Here is a 15,163-nt window from a genome sequence, read left to right as displayed (position 1 = left end):
AAACAAGAAACAATAGATGCATCGTTGCTGGAGTGTGATTTGATCAGAACGTGACTTTTATATAGTATAGTATGAATACATTCTTGTTTTATACATATTGTTTATTGTTTAACAATATTTTACCGAATCGAGATCGTACTAAGAAGAAACTGAGATCACCACTGTAATCCCGAGTAGAATTTTTTTGTCTTCCTTATAAGGACCGGACCAGGCATGCCTGATCAGGACTAGATAAGGCATGTAACGCAGATGATTTGTCTGGACCTGATCAGGATGATATGAGATTTCCTGATCTGGACCTGATCAGGAAATCTCATCTCATCCTGATCAGCCGGTTCGGTCCGGTCCTTTTAAAAAACACGAATGTATATTCTTAAAAAAATTGTTTAGCAAAAAAAAAAGTGAATATTCAAACATACTTCTATATTTTTAACATATACATATATTTTAAAGAACTACTATTTTTATGCGCTGTCATATTTTTTTCTTTTAAATAAAATATATGAAAGATAGACATTATTTAATTCGTGAGTTTATTAAAAGTAAAAATTTGTTATTATGTACTACTTACATATTTTAAAATAGTAGCAAAAATAAATATTTCATGACTAACTACAAAAATATAGAGTTAATTAGTTTTGAACATTTTTTTACCTTCAATAACTTTAAAAGTAATAGAATTTCTAAACACACTTTTATACGTTTTTCTGGTTATGTTTGGAAAATTTCTAAATTTTATAAATAAATTTAAAATAGACATGTGACGATGATAATATGTTAATATGGATTGCAAATACATCACGCGCATTAAGGAAACCTTGTAATCAACTGTAAAATATATCTGTTTGTATTCTAGCCGTTGTCACATATGTGACCGATGGTTTTTAAATTTTCCGCGATGAAAATAGGGAAAGCGTAACGTCGTTGTAAAATATTTGGACCTGATCCAAAAATAATGATAGAAAATCGAAAAACAGTAATATCTTTTGTGTCCCAGATAATATGAAAATGAGTATTTTACGAGTATATGAGATTTGTTGTATCGCCGATGTCATTGTCAGCCTAGTTAGTCTAACTAGTAGACGTCCAATACTAGAAATAGTTCTGTTACATGTATTTTCAAAAATCGAGGTGTCGCTCGTATGGGTGGACTGCCACCGATACGAGTGACCGCTCGTGATGATTTACGTCGTCTGTAAATCAAGGGCTCTACATAGGTACTTGCGCTTTTCAATAACAGAAACTTTTACAAGCACATTGATAATCTTGTTATTTCAAACAACTCTTATTCAACTATGTTTTCTTTTTTTCTTTTATACGCACAACTGATTTTATAATGTAATTCTAATACCTGATAGCTGAAATTAATATTTCATACTGTACTATTTTAAAGAGATTCTAACTTTAAATTCACGGACGCTCTACTCATTCACTATTATGTCAAGAAATCATTCGTATTCGGATGTTATGTATTGTTTATACATGTACTTTACTAAAAACTTGTACTTGTGAAATTTTAAACAGGCAACTAGCTTCAATAGTCCAGACTGGTCTATGACTAACAAGTTAGTCACTAAATATTTTTTTTTACTTCTACTTATTTATAAATTAAAATAAGCTTCGAATAAAAGTCACTTATTAATTAAGTTTATTTATTATTATTAAAAAAACAAATACATGTTTTTATTATAAAACTACTATTCATAAATTTCTTCGTCCGCAGGTTTGACGGGCTTAAATACAATGTTAAACATATTTGAAAATCTTTTATGTGGCGATTTCAGTAACCTAAGGGGTTTTATCACAACATTTTCTTTTTTTCCATTTTTGTCTACTGTGGTGTCTATTAGATCAGACGTTGAAAAAAAATCAACATCAGTATTATAAATATTATCTGGAGATATTTTATAATATACCTTATCTTCATCCATTTTATTTTCGATAGATTTTTCGCGCTCGAAATCTGGACTGATGTAAATATTGTTAATTATTTCCATATTATCAGGTTCTTTTTTATCATTTTCAGTATTTGTCGTATTATCCTTTGTATCCAGATATCGTGTCGTCATATCCTCATCTTTTACATGTTTTTTGGAAGAGTAGTCGAATTTTTTACCATACTGATTATTTTTTGATTTATAGTCAAAATTTTTCCTTGTGAATTCTGGACGTGCTGACAAAGCTAATGGTTTTCCCGGATTGTCATATTCACTATCGCTCGATTGCCATGTTTTACTTTTATAACTAGAATCGTAACCACCAGAATTAAAACCTCCAAAATTGTTACTTCCGGAATTGTAATTGCTTCCTTTATTTGTACCACTTGCCATCTTATGTGTTATAACAAAGTCCTTAACCAAAGAATTGGGTAAATTAAATAAGGTTTGAATTTCAATACCTAAATCCAGAGGATAACCAGGTGATGAAGTGGCTTCCAAATTTAGATCCCAAGTGTTTCTAGGACCACTGGCAGTTGCTTTCACGTATGGAGCCACAAATACAAATGCATGTAAAGGTAAACCTTCTGGAGTACCCTTTGGAAGGATTAAACGGGAAGGAAATCCAATTTGTGACCATATGGATTTGAAAATTAATGTATCAACTCCGAATTCAGCATCTAATACTTTTTTATGCATTGTTTCAAGAGAATTGAAATCATCAGATATGTGTTTCATGTCATTTGCATTTCTTGTAATTACATTACTTCCTATCTTTAGGTTGTATTCGAAATAATCTAATAACATAAACATATTCTTTTTCTCAACGAGCTCACCAGGCAGTACTTTCGGACCTATGAATATTTTTACTAAACATTTCTGTGCTACCTGAGATAGCACGGATATTTTGAAACTGAAAGGTTTATGATTTAATCTAGGTTGATTAATTTTGACCTTAAATTTCGTTTCTTCTCCTTCACTTTTCAAAGCATTAGTTACATCAAATTCAAAATTGTCAAATGTTGTCATTATTTTCTTGACTTCTATATTTTGTACTTCAACTCCAGGGAAATAAAGCTGATTTGTAGTGTAACTTGGTAGCACTTGTAGGGCTGAATCAACTAAATCAACGATTTTTTTATTTAATTTCCAAAATATGGGTTCTCTAGCAGTCGTCATGTAGTGTTCTAATACGGAAGGCACACTGAAAAATGTTAATATCTTAATAAACATGTTTAATGAGGTGTTTTCTAAAGTTTTCTTTCATTTTGTTTTTACATAACTAAAAAAAAAATCATACTATAACTAAAATTAAATAATAATAGTGATGAAAATAATGCAAATACACGCACAGGATGTTTACGCGAAAAAGGTGTCAACGTATACTTTTTATCTACAAAATATTTTTATTTTAAAGATAATATTTCGGTTATGTTGTTTTGATTGATTAATTCAACTTGAAACATCCTGCTGCTAGTCATTTGCCTCTATCTTCATGTAGGAGAAAGATCGGAGTTTAATTCACCACGCTGCTTCAATGCAGGTTGATGGATATATTCCCTACTATGAGTAGTGATCGCTATCATATGTCTATGATAGCACTGGAACCGACTGTTTAACGTGCCCTCCAAGACACGGTGGGAGATCCAGAAGAACAGACACCACTGGTGGTTTTTTTTGTACATCATTTCAGCCTACCACACTCCCCTGCTGGACACAGGCCTCCAGAAGTTCACGCCAAAAATGGCGTGAACTCATATGTTTTGCCCATAATCACCACGCTGAGCAGGCGGGTTGGTGACCGCAGGGCTGGCTTTGTCGCACCGAAGACGCTGCTGCCCGTCTTTGGCCTGTGTATTTCAAAGCCAGCAGTTGGATGGTTATTCCGCCATCGGTCAGCTTTTTTAAGTCCCAAGGTAGTGGAACTGTGTTATCCCTTAGTCGCCTCTTACGAAACCCACGGGAAGAGAGGGGGTGGCTTTATTCTTTAATGCCTTAACAGCATTTTTTTGTACAAGTGGAATTAAGTAATTGCACTTTTACAAACAATCTAAGTACTCACTTATACTAGATCAGAACGGTTGTCAGGTTATTTTTACGTTATGTTTTTAGTATTTTATGTAGTTTAAAACAAATGATTAACGTACTTTAAAATTTTGTATTAAAATCTTACTATGGAAAATTTTACCTCGAAATCTCCTGATCGCCAGTTAGAAATGTGATAGCTAAATTTTCGTAACTTTTTTCACCTGTCACAAGTACCTCCATTAAGTGGTTAAGGATCTCCGATTTATTATATCCCCCATCTCTCTGCAAATATTTGTACTTATATAAATAATTACAGATGCAATGGAACGCGTAACGTATTATTTAAAAGTAATAATATATTTACCATATGAGTAACTAGCGCTGGAAGATTGTTTTCAATGGTCTTAATCATGGTAAGAATTTCGTTACTATCGCTTCCCTTTCTTTGGCTAAAATTTTCGCCGTTCGAATATATTAGCATGGGATCATAATAGAAATCATTTATATAATCCCAATCAATTATTTCTAATTCGGGTAATCCATTTGATATTCTTTCCAAATTGTACCTAGCCATCAGCTTCTTGATTAAATAATAGATATATTCTCCATAATTATTTTTATGTAAATTGCGAAAATCAGTAACCCAAGGTAGCTTTGTTAGTTTGTGTAAATAATAATAAGAATTTAAGCCCACATCTTCATGGAAATAAGCCAATTTGTCGTCACCATCGTCATCGTAACTAGCTGTATAATTAACATCCAGTACATACGCATTACCTTCGTTGCGAACGTAATCGGATGGGGTAAAAGTTTCTCCTCTAATTAATGATGATGCTTTTAGGATAAAATCTTTTCTTATGAAATAGTTAGGTAAAAGTTCGTATGGCGCTGGTATGAAAACTCTATCAGTGTCTCGTCTGTTCAGTATCGCTAGATATATCGCGTCAACGAATAATCCACAGTTGACATTCTGTCGAGCCCAGCTTGCAGCTTTCAAAAACGTATCGAAGTCTTTAGCATAGTATAGTACTTCATAAACAATCTTAAGTTCATTAAGATGATCTGTATCATATTCAGTAAATATTACCCCTTTAGGTAACAAACCTTTGTTTGCTTTGAGATTTTGTAAATTATTTATAACTTCAGGTTTCTAAAAGAAGTAGTAAATTATTAATAACATCAGTACAGTAAAGGGAATAATGAAATTAAGTTATACATGATAGATATAATCGTGAGACACTAAGTGAAATATGGTTTTTAATGTATATCAGATGTTTTATTTACGCAACACTTTTAAACTAGATATTTCTTGTCTAAAATAATCCTCCTATAATACTGTTTTTTTTTTTGCAGATTATTGATAATTAGAAGTGTAGTAAACGTAGCTTAGTTCAATGCCTGTTGCTTGTGTCCGCTTTGTACATATTACATTATATATTTACCAAATAAGTTCCGTACGAAGGATCTAATTTGAATTCTTCATTTAATCTTATCACGACAGGGTCTGTGCTTTCTTCACAAACATTTTCGAATAATGGAAGCAATAATTTTTGTATGTGGACCCATCCTACTGGAGCTGTAATTATTTAATGAAGTTAGGTTAACAAGTTAATATCAATATCCATATAAAATACAAGAAAATGATGGTGAGAAAAATCGAGTGCTTACAACTACTAAGAAAAGCAAATGCTGCAAAAATTATTTTCTAATCTTTTCGTCCTAAAAAATCCATTATAGGTATAACGTTACTTATATTTTCCTTAATTTTTTAAATAGTAGTATTTGGAAATAGACAACCCAGGTGGTTGTATACGCGTTTAAGTTAACTACTTTTCTTTTATTTCCGTATATCTTTATAGCCTGGAATTTTCACGAAGCAGGCTTTTTGACACAAAAAAAAATCTATTAAATTAATCATTTAATAAGATCTTTATTAAAATAGAATGTTAAAATCAACTTAAAACTAATACCAAGATAATTTTCTACCTAAAAGAGAGTCTCGAGATTAACATTGATTTATATTTCGTAAATTAATGTGTAATTCGCGACTTTAAACTAAAAATATCCATAAAACTTACCAGTTTTTACACTCGCAGAAGTCGTAGGCACTTGTATAACGTATCCTTCAGTCTGTAAATACAGAACCGAAATCAGTAATAGTGTTAACTTCTTCATTTTCTTTTTGGACTGAGTACATAAAATTATTTCATTTCCATATATACTGTGATTAATTGTTTCAATTATATATTGATAAAGTAGTTGAACGTACCAATTATTTGTAGGACACAACTATTACATTGAAATGACAAAAGTTTATCCGGTCAATAATCCTAATTTTTATTACATTATTCGACTTTTGAGATAAATAAATTATGTGGATCTTATTTAATTGAAATAAAATGATTATATGTTTCAATATTACATATTATGAATTTTAATTTTTTATAAATTAATTATTGTGCAATAATTTAAAACTTTTATTTAATTTTTTTTATTTTACTACAGCGTTTATAGAGAAATAATTTCTATTTTTGAGTATATCAAGATACAACATTGCCATTTACCTAACTGTGCAGATTGGTACAAACGTACATACAAAATTCTAAAAATAATTATTTCCGATCCTGTTGATCTCATAATTCGTTTTTCCCTTAACATATATACATCAGCCAGTTGCAATTTATCCTATGTATAGACTGTTTCCTTTAACTTCGTCTAAGTGGAAATTTGAATATCCCAGTGGAATCTTCATTGATCATGGGCGGCAGACATTATTTATTTATTACATTAATTATATTAATACATAGTAAAATAAAGACATATAAACATTGTTGATTTCCTTACTTGCGTCTTTATAGTTAGTCTTAATTCCGCTAAAACTTGAAATCCAACTAATATATTTTAATGTCTTTTATTTTTATTTATATTGAAGAACGTGCATTCTGAATAATTTCAACAACAAACAGTTTATTTTTTCACTTTAAAAAAACCGCCTTTTTCCCTTTAAAAGGTAAAATTTGAAAATTCTTAAATACGTATTTTGTTGCAAAACGAAGGAGTATTCGAAGAATCTTTATTTTATATTATTTATTACTTCTTGCATAAATATAGTCAAACACTTTTACGCAGTAAAAAAAGGAAAAAAAAACAGCAGTACAGAAATAAAATTAAACAAAAGGCAGCATGCAAAGGCGGTCTTATTGCTTTAAGCAATCTCTTCCAGACAACCCCGGGTAAAAGGAGTTTATTAGTAACAAAGTGCGGGATTGTGCAAAAGTAGATAAATATAAATAGAATTATAAATACATAAAAGCATATATACACATACATACACATAAGCATATATACATACACTATAGAAGAATAAGATAAACATACAAAATCATACAATTTTTTTTATTCCAATTAGGGAATAAATTTCGAAAAATCCCTTTTTATGTGACATTTACTGTATAAAAGCAATAGGTATGCTGTCGAAATAATACTGCTTACAAGTAGTCTGTGGTCGGTAAGGTGACCAGAGATCCTGATTTAGATTGGGGATAGGGTAGGTAATGCCCTTGCAATGCTTCTGCCGTTGCAGGCGTCTATAAACTATGGTAATTGCTTACCATCAAGTGCGCCTTGTTTGCCGACCTAGTTGTAAAAACAAATTTCAAACTATTATCATTAGGTTATATATTATTTTAGGTCTTTTCTCTTAAGCTGTAAATAATTGTAGTGTGTTACAGTAACTCCAAAGATTAAACGATGTAACGCTTGACGAATTCTTGTTTTTTTTTTCATGTTTTTTTTTTCGTCGTAATAAATAGTCACAACATGCTTACCAAAACATTTGTTGTTACAAACCTATTAAAAAAATCGTAAATGGAAATATTGAGCTTGTAATTTCGACAACTACGCTTACTTGAATTTTAGGTAAAATTGATTTTTTAATGCCAAGTTTCATAAAATGTGTTTTATGCGTAATAAACTTTTAAGGGTACAAATTTTCAAATAAGTATCTTAATTAATATAAAAGGTAGCACATTTTTCCCTTTTATAAGCCTCTACTGAAAAAGTTCACTTTTATGAGTTAGCTTAGTATAAGTTGCTGGTGTCGATTTATACGATAGTTTTAAATTTAGCACGAGTAGGTGTTACCTACGATGTAATCGAGGGCATCATCCAATCTAGACTCGTCAAACGATTCAATGACAAAGGTAATTTATTGATTTAAATCCTGATAGCTTTTTCAAGAACCCCTCGGGTGTCGCTGACCTAAATTTTATTATTGCTATTCTTGACTAGTGTGCAGCAAGTATGGAAATATAGAATAAGGGATAGCTCTTCCTTCTATGGAAGTACATACTTGAAGCTTGTACTATTTTTGAAATAGTAATCCTATCTAGATTTTTACTTTTTATTCTCTCATTTAAAATAACGAGAAGAGAAGAGAAACTTCATCATCTACACTTGACTCAAGAAAATTTCACAATAAGTTAGTTGTTTATACGAAATCTGTTTCAGTAAATTAAGTTCGACTTATTATAGTCTAACAGCTATGATTCGACGAATTTACCCACGGTATCTTGGAGTGAAACGAAAGTTTTACCATTTTATTACTTATTTCAGTTTTTGAATTTTTGTAATTAGTCAGGTAATGAGTAAGGATCTTTTCGTTTATTTTCGTAAGGACTTTTTCACTTGACACTTGACACTTTTTTTGTCACTTGACAGTCATAACTCTCAGGATTATCACATGCAAGGAATAAAAAATTTACTCTTTGGATTGATTAAATTTATTTATTTTACTAATCTACAAAAGTGTATTTGTGCTATTCACACACGTCAGAAGTAGCTTTTCATTTTCTGAAAAGCAGCCTACAAGATATGTTTTTCACAAAGAATATGAAATACTATGTAATATATTCTATTTCATTCTCTTGTCGAATTAATCCTCATTTATGTGTTTGTTTATTTATCGTGACGCATTTTCGTTTCAAAGAGTTTTAAATCAGAACGATTCTAAATAAGTTTCACTTCCAAAAAACTACCGTCAGAACGACGGATAGATATCTGTTCTGAATAAAGAAAGTGTAAGCTGACCTTCGTAAAAATGTGGAACATATTCACACGTTTCTTGTTACCCGGTTAATATTTCATCCATCTCATGCATTAATTCCATAATGAATCCAGCTGATACTTGACAGAGCAAGATCCTCACGACCATTTTGGATCAAACAAAGATTAGTCAAAAAACTTGTCTTTGATGCAACGACAAACATTTTTCAGGCGCGAAGCATCACTTTACCTTTTTGAAAATACTCTTGCCAGCTAGCAACAGCTAGCTGCTTCCCGAGTAGAAATTTTTTTGGTCTTCTTTAGAAGGACCGCCCGAGTAGAAATTTTTTCGTCTTCCTTAGAAGGACCGGACCAGGCATGCCTGATCAGGATAGATAAGGCATGTAACGTGTGATAAAGATGATTGGTCTAGACCTGATCAGGATGAGATGAGATTTTCTGATTGGGTCCAGATCAGGAAATCTCATCTCATCCTGATCAGCCGGTTCGGTCCGTTCCTTTTAAAAAACACAAATGTATATTCTTGAAACAATTGTTTAACAAAAAAAAAAGTGAATTGATATTATAAATGTCACTTAACATAATTATTATGATATTTATTTCCGTTCATTTTTTCCAATGTATTATTTATTTATCTTTTTACTTTAAATATTAATTATTTTTATGTTATTAATTAATTATTATTATTAATTCATCATTACAGCCTATACAGTCCACTGCTTGACATAGGCCTCCACAAGTTTACGCCAAAAATAACGTGAACTCATGTGTTTTGCCCATAGTCACCACGCTGGACAGGCGGGTTGGTGACCGCAGGGTTGGCTTTGTCGCACCGAAGACGCTGCTGCCCGTCTACGGCCTGTGTATTTCAAAGCCAGCAGTTGGATGGTTATCCCGCCACCGGTCGGCTTTTTAAGTTCCAAGGTGGTAGCCGGAACAGTGTTATCCCTTAGTCGCCTCTTACGACACCCACCCATTATTATTAATTAAATTTTATTTATTAACTTCTAAAAATTAACTACTAATTAACTATTTCCTATTACTTATGACTGCTCCACTGTGTAGAAATGGACTCCCTACTAGACTGTCCTGATAACTGTATATATACTAAGTGCGCTTAAAAACATTAATAGTAATAATTCAGGCTCAGTGCGCGTAATTTCTTTCAGGCTATCCTGATCTGGACCGGACTGGGTCCTGATCCAGTATGCCTTACCATACTTGATTATATTTTACATCAGGCTATCCTGATCTGGACCGGACCGGGTCCTGATCCAGTATGCCTTACCATACTTGATTATATTTCACATCAGGCTGTCCTTGTCTGGACCAGACCTGGTCCTGATAGAGCTTGCCGGATCTGGCATACTTCATTCTATCCAGATCCGGTCCAGATACATTATCTGGTTGAGCCTGACCTTTTTTCAAGTCGGGTTGTTAGCTAAAGATTTGTTATTGACATGTGAAATATATTATTATATAAGATTATAAAAGGTAAATAAAAAAAAAAAAAAAAAAAAACAAACTTTATGTTTAATTTAATAAGAGGTCATGACTTTAGCAAATATAAGCAAAGTTTGCGGTTTGTAATGGGTTAGAAATTATCAGAAAAAATTATTAAGTTATCAGCGCAAATATTTTGTTTTACTTTAATAACACATAACATTTCTTTCGTTTTCATAGATGTTTTTAACCGACTTCAAAAAGGAGGAGGTTACTCAATTCGACCGTATATATATATATATATATATATATATATATATATAAATATACACGGTACAGTGTACTGTGTGGCTACGGTACTAAAGAATATAGCCACCCCTTCTCTTCCCGTGGGTGTCGTAAGAGGCGACTAAGGGATAACACAGTTCCGCTACCACCTTGGAACTTAAAAAGCCGACCGGTGGCGGGATAACCATCCAACTGCTGGCTTTGAAATACACAGGCCGAAGACGGGCAGCAGCGTCTATATACACATATATATTATGTATGTTTTATTTATTTATTTATTTATTTTATTTATTTATTTATATATACATACATATTTTTATTTTAGCAGTAACAATGCCATTAAACCCTTATTGGGTTTGTCTTGGCATAAAAATGTTCGAGGATAACTTCGATGTTTTGTTAGAAAGGAGATATCCCAGTCGTATTACCATGATAAGGACACCAGGATCTGATGATGGGATCTCAGCGAAATCGAGGGAAAGAGGAAAAACCTTGAAAATCGACATAACTTTATACTGGGTGTACCGATTTTGATGATTTTTAATTTAATCGATAGTCGATGTTTATCATTTGGTCACATTTAAATTTCATCGAGATCTGATAACAAATTTTGGAGTAATCTTTGATAATGCGTATTTACTTGACTATTTTTTCGTCTACGTACGTTGTATTACTTGTCGATGTAAGTGAAGTCGGTTTTTTTCGTTTGCCAGCAAACACAATTATTTATCTAAAATTCTATCAAGTTTTTGCCTGTTTTGAATGGGTTAGATTATTGAAAGTAGCTCACTACTTTTTGGCGTATGAAAAAACTATTCCTTGTGGTTTAGTCCGGAAAAATTCAGGTCTCATGGAAATTTACAGGGTAATATGATAAATTTATTATAATATAATTGAATCTCGGCTTATATAAATTACGTCTACTTGATGCGTTTCACTAGTTTTTATGAATAACAGTAACAAATATCCAACTTTGTGATCTTACCTAACTTTTGCTTGACAGAAAGTAATATATGTCTTTATTACTATTACGTTGATATTGACATTATTTATTGTTACCAATGATACTTGAGGTAATAAGTATGTATTTATTAATACTGCTTTATTATTATATCGTATGATATACAAAGGTAAATTTTCCCTACTGTCTTCCAAAGAGTTCCTACATAATTAATTAATTATGAGCTATTAGTAAAGATAGCGATTTCTGGTAATAACTTTTTGTTTGTAGTTTTAGCAATTTTCAATTCAAATATATTTATTTTGTTCACTCAATTATTTACCTATTTTATTTTAAACGGTATTTGTATTTTTACTAAAAATAATGATATATTATTAAGTCACCGAAGTCGTAATTATTTATTATCGTTCACGAGTCATGACCTTATGATTAAGTTTATCTCTTTACGTAAAAGTATGTAAGAGTATTAATTTTTTTTTCTGTATTAAAATAATGTTTAAATTTTAACCAACCGATGTTTTTACATAGGAATAGTTAAGGAATAAAAGTTATAAAAATGTCGTCTTTATGAATGCAACCAAGACCAAATCAATTGTTCTTATAATTTTTTTCACATTTGTTTTAGCATTACTCACAAGATCACAACATCATCATCACTTCAGCCTATCGCAGTGCACTGCTGGACATAGGCTTCAACAAGTTCGCGCTTAAAATGGCGTGAACTCATATTTGACGCTGTATTTTATGTAACATGTTAATAATTTTGTACTAAAACACAGTTTATATATTATTTTTCAAAAGAGTAACTGTCCTGCGGAGTTTCTTGCCGATTCTTCTCTGCAGAATCTACATTCCGAATCGGTGCTTAACTTTTACAAAAATAATAATTTATTTTTAAAGTTTTAATTTGTAAAATGACGATTCGAAAGTGGTCTTGGGGCCTCTTTGAATAAAGCTGTTTTTGATTTTGATTTTGATTTTATTATTTAAAAAAATGCAAAATCGTAAAAAAATACGTTTAGTTGTTTTTAATATGCTGCTGCTGCCTTTTTGAGACCAATTTCAAAGTAAATAAAAATATCCATCTGTCTGTATGTTTTCACATCCGACCATCATATATCTTTTTCCCTCAAGATTTTTACCCTTGTGATGAGATAATTATAAAGACTAATTCAACAGTGGTATCAACGAAGAGCAGTATTCTCTGGTATATATATCTCGAATTATATTAAATTAGTTATTTATGCTAAAATAAATCAGTTGTAAAAACAACTGACTAAAAAGTCTTAGGGTCCCTAAAAAAATATTCAGGTTTTTCGCCTCTTTGTACATAACATTTGTACATTTTTCACTGTATTAAGATCAGCTATTTGAATAATACAAATTAAACTTTTAAAAACATTACCCACTTATATATTCTAAAAAATTTCGGATTTGGGGTTCATAATACCATAACATAATAGTAGTAGTAATTATTGGTATATAGATAACCTACTGTTTGTGCATGATTAATGTATCGAGAAGAGACATGTTTTATTCACAGTGTGTGCAATAAGTACAGATAGTGTACCTTATGATTTGATGCATCGAAATTCAAAACCACATAAAAATATTACAGCAATATCGAGATACTTACTAAATATATGTCTTCGCTACCTTTATTTGATTTGTTTTGGAAGAAAAGTTTGATGACCATCAATACGCAGCTAATAAAAGTTATAACAATATAATATTAGTTCGAGTCCTTCATATAGGGGTTCTGTAGGAGTAAAAGATCACGTTCCACGTGAAAAAAAATTCTAGCCAATTCCAATTAATTTTAACTTTGTTTAAATAGACGAGCTACTCTGGAAATGTACTTCTGCATAAAGGTCTAATACTATTTTACTTGGCCCTAAAAACGTCGATAAAGTGAAATATAGTAAGTAAACAATTGACTTCATAAAATTAATATGCTCGTAAGTTTTATAAATAATTGTATTTGCTCGCAAACGAAAAAAAAAAACTACTTCAATTATATCGAAAAGTAATACAACGTAGGTTGACCAAAAAATAGTCAAGTAAAAACGCATTATTAGATATAACTCGAAAAGTAGTTGTTAGATCTCAAATACATTTAAATGGGACTAAATGACACACACCAACTTTCGATTAAAAAAAATTGTCGAAATCGGTCCACACAGTCAAAAGTTCTGAAGTAAGTAACATACAGAAAAAAAATACAGTCGAATTGAGAACCTGCTCATTTTTTGGAAGTCGGTTAAAAAGAGGGACATAGGCTATTCGCTGTTGTTTTTTTTGTAACCGACAAAAAAAAAACAATACAAAACGAAAATAGAAAAATAAACTAAGATGGTAAAAAATAATTTTACATAATTATGTTAGGCTTCAAAATAGCAGCGTTTTACCTGAAAATAAAACGCTTATTAAATACTTACCTTATTTGAAGCTTACTTGTTTGAGAGATAGGCCCCTCCACTGTTTTCCGTCTTATTCACCTCTCTTTCTACCCTATATGTCTGTCTCTTTCGCACACATCCCCACCTACCACCAGGCAGGGCCACGACATTTGATGTAACGGTCGGAGGCCCGCTCGCGTTATTGGATCGAAAAACACCAGGCAGAGTTAAAAATGTAAGCTTCAAATAAGGTAAGTATTTAATAAGCGTTTTATTTTCAGGTAAAACGCTGCTATTAAAAACCTGACCGTTATTTGAAGCTTACTTGTTTGAGATTTGTTTGTTATCGCCTGGTGGTAGTGGACGCCAATGTGAATGATAGCCACATAAATTAAAAGGAACACAAGAGAAAGGTTCACGAAATGGGATGTGTGATAAAAAAAATATTTATTGAAAACCAAGTATACTATATTATACCATATTAACTTTTACAAAAATAAATCTTTTAAGTTCTTCTTTTGAAAGCTAATAGTTAAATAAACTTTAAAATTGGTATTTAATTATTGTAATCGATGTATAACCAAAACAAAGAATACTCAATGTATTTAAAAAGTAATGTGATTCAGTAATTTTCATTAAAAATAATTATAATAATTAAAACAATATTATTTTAACAAAAAAATCAGTCAATTGGGTTAAATAAACTGGTAACACTACTGTTAGCTGGTTGTGGTTGGATTTCGCGCTTATAAAACCGAGCAAATGTGTTACATGTCTTCCAATTTCCTCGTGATAAAATTTCGTCTAGAGGAAGATTATCAGCCCAATTTCTAGATGCTACCGCTGATCTTACGCTACCAGCCGAGGCAGATATACCAGCTTCTTTCAGCAACGATTTAAACCAGCCGGCAATTACGGTACGTGAGGCTGCTTTGGGTTTGCCTCTGATATTAATGAAAAGATTTGTACAGTTGCAAGCTTGACGTTTCGGTTCAAGAAGTTTCATAGTTTGTTTAACCCAAAAAACTGGATCTAACTTTTTG

At 31.5% G+C, this 15,163-nt stretch overlaps 1 protein-coding gene across 1 annotated transcript; it reads right to left on the bottom strand.

The window, feature by feature from the left end:
- Positions 1-1,638: 1,638 nt before the first annotated feature.
- Positions 1,639-6,140, bottom strand: LOC123660517 (hexamerin-like). The gene is given in 6 exon segments (XM_045595578.1): positions 1,639-2,272; positions 2,321-3,141; positions 4,111-4,247; positions 4,330-5,115; positions 5,408-5,541; positions 6,044-6,140. Coding segments are annotated over 6 exon segments (2,550 nt in total). The 3' UTR covers positions 1,639-1,697.
- Positions 6,141-15,163: the final 9,023 nt, after the last annotated feature.

Source organism: Melitaea cinxia, chromosome 15 (assembly GCF_905220565.1).
Source record: "Melitaea cinxia chromosome 15, ilMelCinx1.1, whole genome shotgun sequence".
NCBI classification, from domain to species: Eukaryota; Metazoa; Arthropoda; class Insecta; order Lepidoptera; family Nymphalidae; genus Melitaea; species Melitaea cinxia.
Note: the sequence above shows the minus strand (reverse complement) of the source record. Positions and strands in the feature narration are given on the sequence as shown.